General features: G+C 41.3%; 1 protein-coding gene and 1 long non-coding RNA gene across 2 annotated transcripts in view; one reads left to right on the top strand and one right to left on the bottom strand.

Annotated features, from left to right (window-relative positions):
* LOC307035473 overlaps positions 1-14276 on the bottom strand; it is a 296952-nt gene that overhangs the window by 203391 nt on the left and 79285 nt on the right. The gene's annotated exons all lie outside the window — the stretch shown is intronic.
* The window catches only part of itga5 (integrin, alpha 5 (fibronectin receptor, alpha polypeptide)), a 76325-nt gene that overhangs the window by 33591 nt on the left and 28458 nt on the right, over positions 1-14276 (top strand). Inside the window, exons 11-18 of the mRNA XM_079674792.1 lie at positions 640-692; positions 1147-1370; positions 2627-2818; positions 2900-2945; positions 4274-4387; positions 7314-7369; positions 7664-7821; positions 9567-9704. Coding sequence (XP_079530918.1) covers positions 640-692; positions 1147-1370; positions 2627-2818; positions 2900-2945; positions 4274-4387; positions 7314-7369; positions 7664-7821; positions 9567-9704 — 981 coding nt within the window. The remainder of the gene's footprint in view (positions 1-639; positions 693-1146; positions 1371-2626; positions 2819-2899; positions 2946-4273; positions 4388-7313; positions 7370-7663; positions 7822-9566; positions 9705-14276) is intronic.

Below are 14276 nucleotides of genomic sequence, written 5' to 3'. Positions count from 1 at the left end.
TGTTCAGGTGTATATCAGTATGTAGTGTCTCTACTTTAAAGAGTCCTCTCCTGCTGATGTTCAGGTGTATATCAGTATGTAGTGTGTCTACTTTAAAGAGTCCTCTCCTGCTGATGTTCAGGTGTATATCAGTATGTAGTGTGTCTACTTTAAAGAGTCCTCTCCTGCTGATGTTCAGGTGTATATCAGTATGTAGTGTCTCTACTTCAAAGAGTCCTCTCCTGCTGATGTTCAGGTGTATATCAGTATGTAGTGTCTCTACTTTAAAGAGTCCTCTCCTGCTGATGTTCAGGTGTATATCAGTATTTAGTGTCACTACTTTAAAGAGTCCTCTCCTGCTGATGTTCAGGTGTATATCAGTATGTAGTGTCTCTACTTTAAAGAGTCCTCTCCTGCTGATGTTCAGGTGTATATCAGTATGTAGTGTCTCTACTTTAAAGAGTCCTCTCCTGCTGATATTCAGGTGTATATCAGTATGTAGCGTCTCTACTTTAAAGAGTCCTCTCCTGCTACATAGTGACTAGTAGGAACACACTACAGGAGAGGGAATACCCTTAAAAGCAGAATAGGGCCCCTTTAATGACTTTTGATGGTTAGATTTTCATTCATTAAAGTCGTGGATTCCCTTTTTCTTCACAGATTGGATCATATTTTGGGTACACAGTGGCAACGACGGATCTCAACAGTGATGGGTGAGTCGTCTGTTTTCTCTTTATTCTCAGATAATTATCCGGCGGTGTCTAGATTGGACGCCACCGACATCTCATTACAGGCGTCGATGTGTATGAATGAGTTTGTGTTAGAAAAATATCACTGGTTCCCGGCTTGAGCTTCAATCTCAGGATCCATGTATTTGTATTTTTATACAAATCTCAAATTCTGACTTTTTCCTCAACATTCTGACTTTTTTTCAAAAATCTCAAATTTCTGAATTTTTCTCAAAAATCAAAAAAATCTGACTTTTTCTCACAAATCTGACTTTTTCTAAAAAAATCAAAAACATTCGGACTTTTTCTCACAAATCTGACTTTTTCTCAAAAATCTTAAATTCTGACTTTTTCCTCAAAATTCTGACTTTCGCAAAATCTCAATTCTGACTTTTTCTGAATACTTCCCAACAGTTTGTGTGATTTCTCTTTAATGCAGTTTGACTGACCTGCTGGTTGGCGCTCCCATGTTCATGATGCGAGGGTCCGATGGTCGTCTGGAGGAAAAGGGCCGGGTCTATGTTTACCTGCAGAGAGACCCCCTGCAGAGAGACGCCCAGCAGCTGGAGCTCCTCCTCCCTCACCTGACCGGATCCCAGGTGATGGGGAGGTTCGGCAGCACCATCGCACCTTTGGGAGATCTGAACCAGGACGGCTTCAATGGTAAGAATTTAAGTGAAATTAGTAAGCAGCATATGTTGTTTTTGCTTTGTTCTTACCTGCAGAGAAAAGGACATTTAGATGGTGCACAAAGGACTTTTACCCAGTTGGAGTGAAGTTATAAATAAGTGAACAGAAGCAGAGACAGAAATCTGGTCAAATGAAATGTATTCCGTGGGGAATTTGGGTTTTTGTCACAGTTTCCCCATTTTAAATAAAATAAAACTAATAATAATAATATTTACATACACGTAGGAAATTCACGTAAACATGTGCAATATAACACGCAAATAATGATAGAAAAAGATTTATATAAACAGAAGAAATTGATGTAAAAAAATGTATATCAAAAAAAAGTAATGTCAAATAAGGATAAGTATAAAATAAAATATAATTGTTTTTTAAAAATATTTATTGGTTATTTTATTGTTATTTTTTAAAGGTGGGGTATGTAATTTATTTCAGATACACTTTTTGTTATATTCCGTGGAATGCTCTTAACATCCCGATAGCAATGAATGAATTAAATGCTTTGACAATAAATACATAAAAATCATCATCTCTGGAAGCCGTGGCGCTGTAAAAAGCACGACCAATCATCTGAGCCGGCCCGGCTAAAGTAACTGGATGGCCTACCTGCCTGTCAGCCTTCCATCTGTGCACAAACTCATCTCGTGCCCTCATTGGTCATGTGCGCGTTTGTGTGTGTTGGAGGAGGGGCTCTGTAAGGAAGTGGCAGATTTTTTCCGGTTGTGTATTTTCTAATTCTAGCGCACTCGAGCTGGTTTCTCCAAAATTACCTACCTCACCTTTAAGCGGTAATATACCGTTTTTTATATGTCTGCTGCTGGAAACACGAAAGGCAAATTAATGTATTTGTCAAAAAAGAAATCTTAGTGGGGCTCGGCTTTTAAAAACATTAAGAAACAGAGCCTCGTTGTGGGGAAATCATACAGATGGCTAGTCCGCCCCTGAAAATGTCTATGCAAACGTTATTATTAATAATATATATTTTTTAAAATCTTTAAAAAAATGTATCAATTTTTTTTTTAATACATTTTTATTTTTTTAATACATTTTTATTTTGTAATCATCTCGCGACCCCCACTTTGGGAACCCCTGATCTACACTACCTGTTTTTTTCGAGCAGCTAAAAACCCTCAAAAAGAAGTTCCCAGATTCAAAATGCTCTAAAATGAATGCTCAGTCTCATACTGAATATCCTTTCTAATATCTTTCGTCACGTTGTCCTCGTGCAGACGTGGCCATCAGCTCTCCGTTTGGCGGGGAGGACCAGCAGGGTCTCGTCTACATCTTTAATGGTTTCTCCGAGGGTCTGAAGGAGAAACCCTCGCAGGTGATTTCGGGTCAGTGGGCTACAGGATCGGTTCCTGCCAGCTTCGGGTTCTCCCTCAGAGGAAATAAAGACCTGGACATGAACGGATACCCAGGTGAGGAAGACTTCTCCCATTATGCACCACCAACATTACATTTGTATTATGTTTCCTAACTCTTTTAATTGACTTCCTCAGATCTCATTGTCGGTGCCTTTGGTGTCAATAAGGCGGTTCTCTACAGGTATGATCGTTTGAAACATATACAGTGTTGTATAAAGATATTCTGGTATTTATAATAATAATAGCTATATTTGTATAGAATCTCTCCACCTTCACCTCCAGGCTTTTCCTTTAAAAAAGTCTAAATCATTTTTGATAAGTTCTTAAATCTGCACATAGTTAATGACACATTCGACTGATTATCTTTCAAATCTCGTACAGTTATTACAATAAGATCATGCTTATTCAGGCTGTGATAATAGTGTAACGAAAACCTGATATCATGACGGACATTAAAGGGCCCATGTCATGCTTTTCCGGTTATCACCCGTCCCCTTGTGTGTTATGAAGGTTTTTCTGCATGTAAACGGTCTGCAGAGTCACAAACCCTCAAAGTACACCCTGTAGCGAGTAAAACTCTAACACAGAGAAGACCTGTCTATGCTGCCCCAGAACGCCTCGTTGGACATTTCTCTTTTTCCATTGTTTGCTTCCTGGGTACAGTGACGTGCCCAAACCCAAATGGACCAATCCGTGGAGCCGTTACGTTATGTCTGTGGTTTGGTCCAAATTGACCAATCCGCTGACTTCCTCACGCACACACTCAATCTTTTCTCAGCTCCAGCTCCGCCGATTTCTCCTCCCTTAGACGGCGGGACGCAGCGAGGCTGTGAGTCGGTGTGTGAGCACACACACAAACTCCCAGCCAGGCTGCGTGTGGGTGGGTGTGTTCGGGCTGGGTTTCGCTGTGTCTCGCTGTCTCGCAGATGGCCACTGGGCTCATAGCGAGGGGGGGGGGCCGGAGCTCCAACAAGCCGTGTAGGACAGAGAGTGAATACACATACTATACAGAGATGCTGTATGAGAAACCAATGAGAGTTTGGAACATTGAACAATGTAAATCTATTCTAGTAGACCTCAACAATGGAATTATGATCAGTAGAAATGGCCATGACCTGGGACCTTTAAGTCATGCTGTCTGTTTGTTGAGAGGAATAATTTGGAAATGTGCTTATTCACTTACTTGGCGACAATATTAATGAACGTCAACATTGAGGTATTTAGCTTCACTCAGCAGAAAGAGTGGAAACAGTTGGAAATAGCTTTCATGATTCTGTAAAAAGGACAACAACAAAAAGCCCACCGTATGTGTAAAACTGAAGTTTAAAAAGTTTTTTAGAGCCATGCTAGCAGTTTTCCTCTGTTTTCATTCATTATGCTAAGCTAACTGTCGTATAGACACCGTATCGCTTGGCAGGCGTTTAGTTAACCTAAATGTCAAGCTTTTTCTTCCCATGTCTAATGTCATTTTTGAAGATAGGGTCTTTAATTGACTTCCTTTCTGTTTAGATCCCGCCCCATCGTGAACACCAGCGCCTCTCTGACCGTTTCCCCCACCATGATCAACCCGGAGGAGAAGAACTGCATCGTCACGAGTGGAAACAGCAGCGTTCCCGTTTCCTGGTGAGATTCCAGCTCTCAGCTTCCCGTGACTCTGCTTCACTTCTGCTGCTGTTTGTTTGACCCAAAACACGGGCTTCCCCCTCTTCCTTCTCATGCATAAACAGTGACGGGAAGTCCTGATAAGAAATAACCTTCTCATCAGCAGTCACGATATTAATTTCTACCGGGCTCTTATCTGACCTACTTTCTAAATGTCTGCAGTGTGCGCAGCAGCAGGAATCACACACTCAATAGCAGCATTGTTGGCACTTTTTCTCTTTGTGCGCAGAAAAGGAAACAGACGAGGGTTGCTCGCTGCTTGACATGGCGACCCCCCCCCCCCCCATTTTCCAGATCCTGATCCATAAAGGAAACTCTTGTATACACATGTGTCTTGATTACACTACGTTGCCTGGTGATGAGGAGTTTTTTTGTGGGGGTGAAAGGAGAGCACAGGGGGATAATGGACGGGGAGGGGTTTCTCTCTGCTGTTGCTTTGAATGAGATATTGTTTGGTGGGGGGAACACAGCTGGGAAACATCAGGACACGTAGACTCAGAAACAGGAGCTTACACATGAACTCATTACTCCTCCAGAGAAGGCCTTGTGCTCTCTCTTTCTGTCTCATTTTTCACCTTTCCGGTGTTTTACTTCTCACTTCGTCCTGTGTTTGCTCTGCGAATCTTGTGTGGGTTTAGTAGTAAGTGCATTAAGTACTTTTACTCAAGTACTGTGTTTATGAGGTTTCACTTTTAGGTACTTTACTGGAGTGTTTGCCTACTTTACTATACTTCTACTCAACAAATATATGGGAGCAAATGTTGTACTTTTCACTCCACTACATTTATTTACAAGCTAAAGGCGGCTAATGTTGGGCTATAAACTAAAGGAACTACAGCACGGTCACATGACTTCACGTCACCACCGCTAAGCTAAAGGTGGCTAATGTTGGGCTTTAAGGAACTACAGCACGGTCACATGACTTCAGGTCACCACCGCTAAGCTAAAGGTGGCTAATGTTGGGCTTTAAGGAACTACAGCACGGTCACATGACTTTGCGTCACCACCGCTAAGCTAAAGGAGGCTAATGTTGGGCTATAAGGAACTACAGCACGGTCACATGACTTCACGTCACCACCGCTAAGCTAAAGGAGGCTAATGTTGGGCTTTAAGGAACTACAGCACGGTCACATGACTTCAGGTCACCACCGCTAAGCTAAAGGTGGCTAATGTTGGGCTTTAAGGAACTACAGCACGGTCACATGACTTCAGGTCACCACCGCTAAGCTAAAGGTGGCTAATGTTGGGCTTTAAGGAACTACAGCACGGTCACATGACTTTGCGTCACCACCGCTAAGCTAAAGGAGGCTAATGTTGGGCTATAAAGGAACTACAGCACGGTCACATGACTTCACGTCACCACCGCTAAGCTAAAGGAGGCTAATGTTGGGCTATAAGGAACTACAGCACGGTCACATGACTTCGCGTCACCACCGCTAAGCTAAAGGCAGCTAATGTTGGGCTTTAAAGGAACTACAGCACGGTCACATGACTTCACGTCACCACCGCTAAGCTAAAGGCAGCTAATGTTGGGCTATAAAGGAACTACAGCACGGTCACATGACTTCGCGTCACCACCGCTAAGCTAAAGATGTCTAATGTTGGGCTGTAAGGAACTACAGCACGGTCACATGACTTCACGTCACCACCGCTAAGCTAAAGGCAGCTAATGTTGGGCTTTAAAGGAACTACAGCACGGTCACATGACTTCACGTCACCACCGCTAAGCTAAAGGCAGCTAATGTTGGGCTATAAAGGAACTACAGCACGGTCACATGACTTCGCGTCACCACCGCTAAGCTAAAGATGTCTAATGTTGGGCTGTAAGGAACTACAGCACGGTCACATGACTTCACGTCACCACCGCTAAGCTAAAGGAGGCTAATGTTGGGCTATAAAGGAACTACAGCACGGTCACATGACTTTGCGTCACCACCGCTAAGCTAAAGGCAGCTAATGTTGGGCTTTAAAGGAACTACAGCACGGTCACATGACTTCACGTCATCACCGCTAAGCTAAAGGCAGCTAATGTTGGGCTATAAAGGAACTACAGCACGGTCACATGACTTCGCGTCACCACCGCTAAGCTAAAGGTGGCTAATGTTGGGCGTGGTGACGTTTAGTCGTCTCGTTTAGACACTTGTCAACAGATGCAGTTTTAAAATGTAACCATGGAGTATTCACGGACGTATTTTATGTCGTAGAACAAAACGGTAAAATCTCTTCAGCTTGTGTTAACCACAGACCTTATTTCAGGCTTACAACCAAAAACACAATCAGAAAGCCATTGACTTACAGACCAGGGGACAGGCAGTGCTAAATGCTGACTCATTCCAGCTTTAGGACTCATTCCTGCACACTATATATTATTCCAAAAATTGCCATTCTACATGATTAGTTATTTTAGATAAGGTACTATTTCGGTGCCAATATTTTACTAGAATGCAGGCGTTTTTCTTGTAATATTTGACACTACTTATACTTGAGTAAAGGGTCTTCTTCAATCTCTGGAGGATTGGGGGGGTTTTTGTTTGCAGCTGATGTCATGGGAGAGCGATCTGAAGGCTTACTCAAACAGCTATCCACCGGTCAGCACTGAAACATGAGCCCCCCCAATTTCACCCTTCTTAACTCTGCTATTCCTTTAGCATAGAAACGGAGACGCTCCAATTTATCAGCCCCGGCTGGTGAAAGCGTGTCTCCGTTATTTGGCATTTTCTGCATTGTTTTCCCAGTACGTCCCGTCCCTTGTAATGTGGGGGCCATGAGAGGAAGTGGGGGAACGAGTGAGGGCAAGTGAGGTTTCCTGTGTGTGTTCAGTATGTATTCTGAATCTCTGCCATGAGTGGATGTGCTTCTCTCATAATTTTCCTTCTGTCCAACACAGCGTCAACCTGAGTTTCTGCATATCTGCGGAGGGGAAGCACCTACCAGACGTTCTAGGTGAGCCAATTCTCCACATCTGCACTTACTTACAAACAAGGAAACTGTCAAAAAGCCAACAATAGTGATGTTTTAAACCCACAACCTTATGTAGGGATGCATGGTGCAAAAATATATTGATCAAACCTCTTCTGTTCCCCTCGTTCTCACCTCGAATTACTCATATACAAGCGCCATTATATTAAACCTACATAGACTACATTGTGTTCTGCAGATTTTTTTTTTTTTTTTTAAACCTGTCATTACGTGGCTCAAACACATTCATCACGCCATGAATGCTCATGTGTGCTGCAGATTTCCAGGTGGAAGTGCAGCTGGACAGCAATAAGCACAAGCAGAAAGGAGCCTTGAGGAGGGCTCTGTTCCTGGACTCCCAGCTGCCTTCGCTCCAGAGGAGTGTGAGGTTGCGACGCGGCGAGCGCGTGTGCAACAACACCAAGATCTACCTGAGAGTAAGCATTCATTCTTACCAATAAAAAAAACTCTATAACTTATTATATCCTGTGCAAACTTTAAATATACTGGCAGAGGTGGGAAATAGTGGAGTACAAATACTTTGTTACTGTACTTAAGTACATTTTTCCGGTATCAGTACTTTACTCCACTACTTATAAGACGACTTTTTACTTTGACGACTTCTTACATGTTGAACTCAAATACCTGTACTTTCTACTTCTTACATGTTGAATCCAAATACCTGTACTTTCTACTTCTTACATGTTGAACTCAAATACCTGTACTTTCTACTTCTTACATGTTGAACACAAATACCTGTACTTTCTACTTCTTACATGTTGAACTCAAATACCTGTACTTTCTACTTCTTACATGTTGAACTCAAATACCTGTACTTTCTACTTCTTACATGTTGAACACAAATACCTGTACTTTCTACTTCTTACATGTTGAACACAAATACCTGTACTTTATACTTCTTACATGTTGAACTCAAATACCTGTACTTTCTACTTCTTACATGTTGAACTCAAATACCTGTACTTTCTACTTCTTACATGTTGAACACAAATACCTGTACTTTATACTTCTTACATGTTGAACTCAAATACCTGTACTTTCTACTTCTTACATGTTGAACACAAATACCTGTACTTTCTACTTCTTACATGTTGAACACAAATACCTGTACTTTCTACTTCTTACATGTTGAACTCAAATACCTGTACTTTCTACTTCTTACATGTTGAACTCAAATACCTGTACTTTCTACTTCTTACATGTTGAACTCAAATACCTGTACTTTCTACTTCTTACATGTTGAACTCAAATACCTGTACTTTCTACTTCTTACATGTTGAACACAAATACCTGTACTTTCTACTTCTTACATGTTGAACTCAAATACCTGTACTTTCTACTTCTTACATGTTGAACTCAAATACCTGTACTTTCTACTTCTTACATGTTGAACACAAATACCTGTACTTTATACTTCTTACATGTTGAACTCAAATACCTGTACTTTCTACTTCTTACATGTTGAACACAAATACCTGTACTTTATACTTCTTACATGTTGAACTCAAATACCTGTACTTTCTACTTCTTACATGTTGAACTCAAATACCTGTACTTTCTACTTCTTACATGTTGAAAACAAATACCTGTACTTTCTACTTCTTACATGTTGAACACAAATACCTGTACTTTCTACTTCTCTCATTTCCCAAACAGGCTGGTTCCTTTAGTCTGAATGTGTGTTTGGTGGCGTGATCATTATTATTTAGAGTCATTGCGTGCCTATTGATTTGAACACGATCCGTGTATCTATCATTTCCTGGTCTTCTCTAAAGAAGAGGGACCAATAAAAACGTTGTCATGTTGCCGTTGGTCACCATGGAAACATTCATTAGCTAACAATGACATTATTGTTCTATTAATATAAAGGGAGGTCAGGTACTCTTTAAAACAGCTGCTAGTTATGGGTACTTTTTACTGAAGTACATTTCAAAGCCTCTTTACTTTGACTTGAGTAAAGAAGTTTAGTCAGTACTTCTACTTTCACCAGAGTATTTATAAACACGAGTATCTGTACTTCTACTTGAGTAACGGATGTGTGTACTTTTGCCATCTCTGTATACTGTTAGTTACGACCATGATGCAAGCTAAAATCCTGCAAAGATTTGAACAGATTGGGACTTTTTGTAATAAAAACCCTGGTATTTGTTTTGTATTTCAGGATGAGAAAGACTTCAGGGATAAACTCTCCTCCATTTACGTGGCCTTGAACTTCAGCTTGGATCCGAAAGCAGCGGCAGACTCCCACGGTCTGCGGCCCATCCTCAACTATCAGACCACCAACGTGATCGAGCAGAAGGTATTTTCATGTTCTCTACACTTCTTTAATCCTCTGTCCAACACAGATAACCAACCAACCAAAGAGGAGGACTCGAGCCATGAATTACATGACTTCAGATTGGGCACTTCCTCAGGCCTTTTGATTTTTGAATACTTGACAACTTCGCCCAAGCCGAAATATATGTAAATAAGGCAATACATTCCCAGCAAGTCGACTCTAAAATCTCCCAGATCAACTTGAACCAACAGCATCCAATCAAGTTGCAGGAAACCCATTAAAAGGGTGGGCTTAGAAACATGTATTCCCTTTCATTTCCTTAAATTAAGAACAAACATTAACGCTATACATTCCCACTAAACTCCCCTCATCAAGTAACACAGGGTTCATCTTGGATTCGTGTCCCATTTGAACACAATACATCCGACCTCTGAACCTATCCCACACCTAAAGGCCTTCTAGCATCAATACATGTTGTAAAAATGTTCCCTATTAATGAAAAGATGTTTCTTGGATAGCTTTGACACAAAATCTCTCTGAGTTTAGTCTTCAAACCTTCATGTCCTGATAAAAGAGTAAATATCGAAACTACTCTGCAGAGAAGAAGTGTGTGGAAAGCTGAGAATATGATGCAACATTGGAGTGTTTCCATGTCTCTGCCCGGTTTAAAGGTCACCTATTGTGCAAGATCCACTTCTTCATGTCTCTTCTACATCAACATGTGTCCCCTCTTCTTCATGTCTCTTCTACATCAACATGTGTCCCCTCTTCTCCATGTCTCTTCTACATCAACATGTGTCCCCTCTTCTTCATGTCTCTTCTACATCAACATGTGTCCCCTCTGTGGAAAGAGACTCTGAAAGTTTCAGGAACAAAGATTCTCTCTCTTTTTGATCCATTTCTATAAAAACCTGTCTGAAAATGAGCTGATCAGATTTTGGCCACTTTATGATGTCATAACGATGTTTTGTCTTGAGTAACCATTAGCCAATCAGCAACCAAGGTAACCCCCCCCCCCCCCCCCATTATCACCTGAATCTCCTCCTAGAGCACCATTGAGTTATTTGTAACCAAATGTCTCTCAGAGGGGCGTGGGGAGGGGCTCCTTATTTTCATCTAAAGTAACAGACAGAGAATCAGCACTTTGGAAACAGGGCTGAAACAGAGGGGATTATGGGTAATGCTGCAATGATCTGTTTGATGTTTCAGCCAATCGGAGACAGGCTCTGTATATATCTGAGACTTCGGATATATTGATGAGAAACAGTATAATAGGGAACTTATAAGAGTACTTACGTTTGTTCCAGTGTGCAGATATTTCAGGATGGGGCACCAGAAGGCGTTTAGTCCATCTGGTTGAAATCTACCAGTTTTTCTGAGAGCTACCTCAACATGTGGGCAAACTTCCAGCTGTGGCAGCGCGCACCATATGTTCAGCTTTTGGGAAACGGCAATCAGCGTTAGTCTTTAAACCCCCCCCCTTTTCTCTTTCTCTATCGTGGTTTTTTTTCTATCTCGTTGGATCAGGACTGCGCGCTTTCATTGATGCCCTTGAAAAAGCTGCTCCAACAGATGTGGTTGAACGCTGACCTTGAGACGAGTTCAAAATCATCCTGAAAAAAGTCTCCCTGCCAATCTGGATTTGTGTTTATGTGTTTTTAGCAGGGGAGACGTATCACCCTGCCAACATTTTTCATTAATCTCTGCTCGCACTGTGTTAATGTAACAGCGTATAAACAGTGAAGGGTGACTATGATCCGCAGCCTTGATCACACACTCGATGCCCGTTTGATTTCCACATGTGCGCCGTAACGCTTCACCAACTCTGCCAAGTTCCTATACTCTCTTCTAGCTGTGAGAGTGAGAGTGAGAATGAGAGACGGTTGATGTGTAACGACCTCTCTGTCAGCTTAACATATTCCACATGTTTCAGTTGGGAAGCTAAGGCATTACGATGAATCTATTAATTGCTATCATTCTCAGATCTCGAACGCAGAGAAAACAGAAAGGATCAGAGCTGTTGTCACCTCTTAAGAACTTGGACACGACTGGAATTCAGAATCAATGGCCTCTTTGTTGTTAATAATAACATGTGGATGGAAATTTTAAATGGATGCACGATAGATTAGACAAAACCAAATGTTTTTCGTTAACAAGCGCAGCGTCTACACTCTCACTAGACAGCAGAACATGGTATTGCTGATCTGGACATTTTTCAAGGCCCGATTTTCTAACGCTGTGCATGCAGTAGCGTTGGACTGGAAGTACCTGAGACCATAAACGGTTTTGAAACTTCTGTCACGTAGTGATCATCTTCTCGATAAAACATCTTTGCTGATGTTTTTTCGAGTCTTCTGGCCAATCAGAATCAAGATTGTTGCCGGAAATCCCCACGGAGAATAACTTTGCGGTAGAACTATTCTTTATACATCCATGGGTACAACTTCAGATACAAATGAACACATAATGAAATATGACCCCCGGTTTGATGATTGACAGGTCACAGAACAATGGGGGCTATCTACCCTTACCCACAATTTAAATTATGTCACACAGACTCTCTCCTCTTTGCTCTTCTCTCTGAGTGGAGCAGCAAGCTGTCAGAACAAAGTGAAAAACAAACAATGGCATCAAATATTATAATATGTCGGGTAGTAATAGACTTAGTTATTTTCTTCTCAGAGTGAAACAGAATGCATAGTTTGTTAGTATTTCTAAAAATCTCCCGGGGGTTGGATTTTCAGCATGTGTGCCTTTTTATGTCATACAGTTCAGCTTTGATTCCATCATCTCATTAAATCATTTTTTAAAGCATACTTTAGTTCTGTGAAGGGATATATGCGCTGTACTTCACTTTAATTAATATTGTATGCTGAAAATCGTATATATATACAGTATATATTACAGCACGATTTTTTGTTGAATAGATTTGAGTGGTTCAACATTTTGGGTCGATATTTATTGACAAAGGAGAAAAGGGGGTCCCGAGGCCTGACCAGTTGAGAACCATTGGTCGAAAGCAGTGTTTCTCAAACTTTTTCATACCAAGGACCACTTAACCAATAAAAAAACACTCGCGGACCACCTAACTCCACAAATATCCAAAATCACATCATTTTTCTAGAACAGATTACAAATCGCCTGAAAATGGTACAAACAGGTGCGAACATGTGTGATGAAGGTGTTGCGCTGGGCTATATCATGCAATTGGAAGTGAAATTTAAGCTCGCTCCATTGTGGAGATATTCCAGCGAGAGTGCGGAAAACTTAAATGTATTTATTTATTTAAAATGTGAAATGTTACCAATATACTCGCGGACCACTAGGGGGCGCTCACGGACCACCAGTGGGCCGCGGACCACACTTTGAGAAGCACCGGTCTAAAGTATACGAAGAAGAAAAGTCTCGGAAGACGATGTACTTTACTATAAAATAAAATAATGAAGATAGTGGGTTTGTTGTAAACGATAGCGCTGTCAGTTAGAATTCAGTTGTATTAAAGCATCATCAGTGTTTACTACCTCTGACCCTCAGGTGTGCATAAACTCCTTTTTAAATCCCAAAAAGTTAAATCATCAGTTAAATCCATATAGTGCATCCACTCAGGACTCCACTCAGTTTGCCAAGTTGTGATTTCCTCTTTCTGTCATTCCTGAGGTCACAGTTGTTGAGTTTCAGCACCGAGGGGCGTACGGTCGTCAGATAAACAGATCCCTCGTGCACATGTGGCCAAGTTAACATGGCGGTCACTACGGTGTCCATAATTAGAGCTCCTGCATGGTGTAATGACAAGGGGGGGCGCTTCCACTCCCTCTAATCTCCTCCTACATTTCTATTTATTATCCTCATCGCCAGGGAGCATCATCACACTGCTTGTAATCTGCCTCAGGCCCTCAGAGAGGTATCTCATGTCTCAGGGAAGCCCCGCCCTCTCCATGTGATGATGTGGTAGCAGGGTGGCGCAGTGTGTGGTGAAAACGTGGTTCACCTCAGGGTGCTGTGATGTGGTGGGAAGTAACAAAGTACATTTTGTTTTACTCGAGTACAACGAAATGCACTTTGCATCCAACCGGAAAGTGCATGAGGTTTCTGTAAAGTCACATATTCAGAGATTCAAGACTTGAATGTTTTAGTAATATGCACATAAGCTACAGTGTAGAAATGAAAAGGAAATTCTTCTGACCTGAGCTCCTCCAACCATGCAACATATATAATAAAATACAAAATAAAAAGTAGTGGTAAAAGTCTATATACATGCAAATAGAATATGATATGTACAAGAACAGAATACAAAATTAAATAATTTAATTTAAGACCAAATTAAATACGATTTAACTATTGATATAATTAAGTATATTGCAAGATGACATGGCTTTGGCTTTCTATTTTTGAATGGACATGCTTTTATTTTGAAGGAGAGTTAGCGCAGTTGACAGGAAGTTGTTGTTGCTATGGAAACAACGTGACGGAGATTAATGGAGAAAAGTTAATATCTACATATAAAGACGGAGAAAGTAAACGATAACGTTTATGGTTAAGTGTTAGCACCCCCCGAAGAGGGACAAGCTCTTACGTTGATATTGGAGATTTCAA

The sequence above is a fragment of the Notothenia rossii genome (genome assembly GCF_949606895.1).
Source record: "Notothenia rossii genome assembly, chromosome: 4".
In the NCBI taxonomy this organism is placed as follows: domain Eukaryota; kingdom Metazoa; phylum Chordata; class Actinopteri; order Perciformes; family Nototheniidae; genus Notothenia; species Notothenia rossii.
The sequence above is the reverse complement of the archived record's forward strand: the minus strand, read 5'-3'. Positions and strand labels throughout refer to the sequence as shown.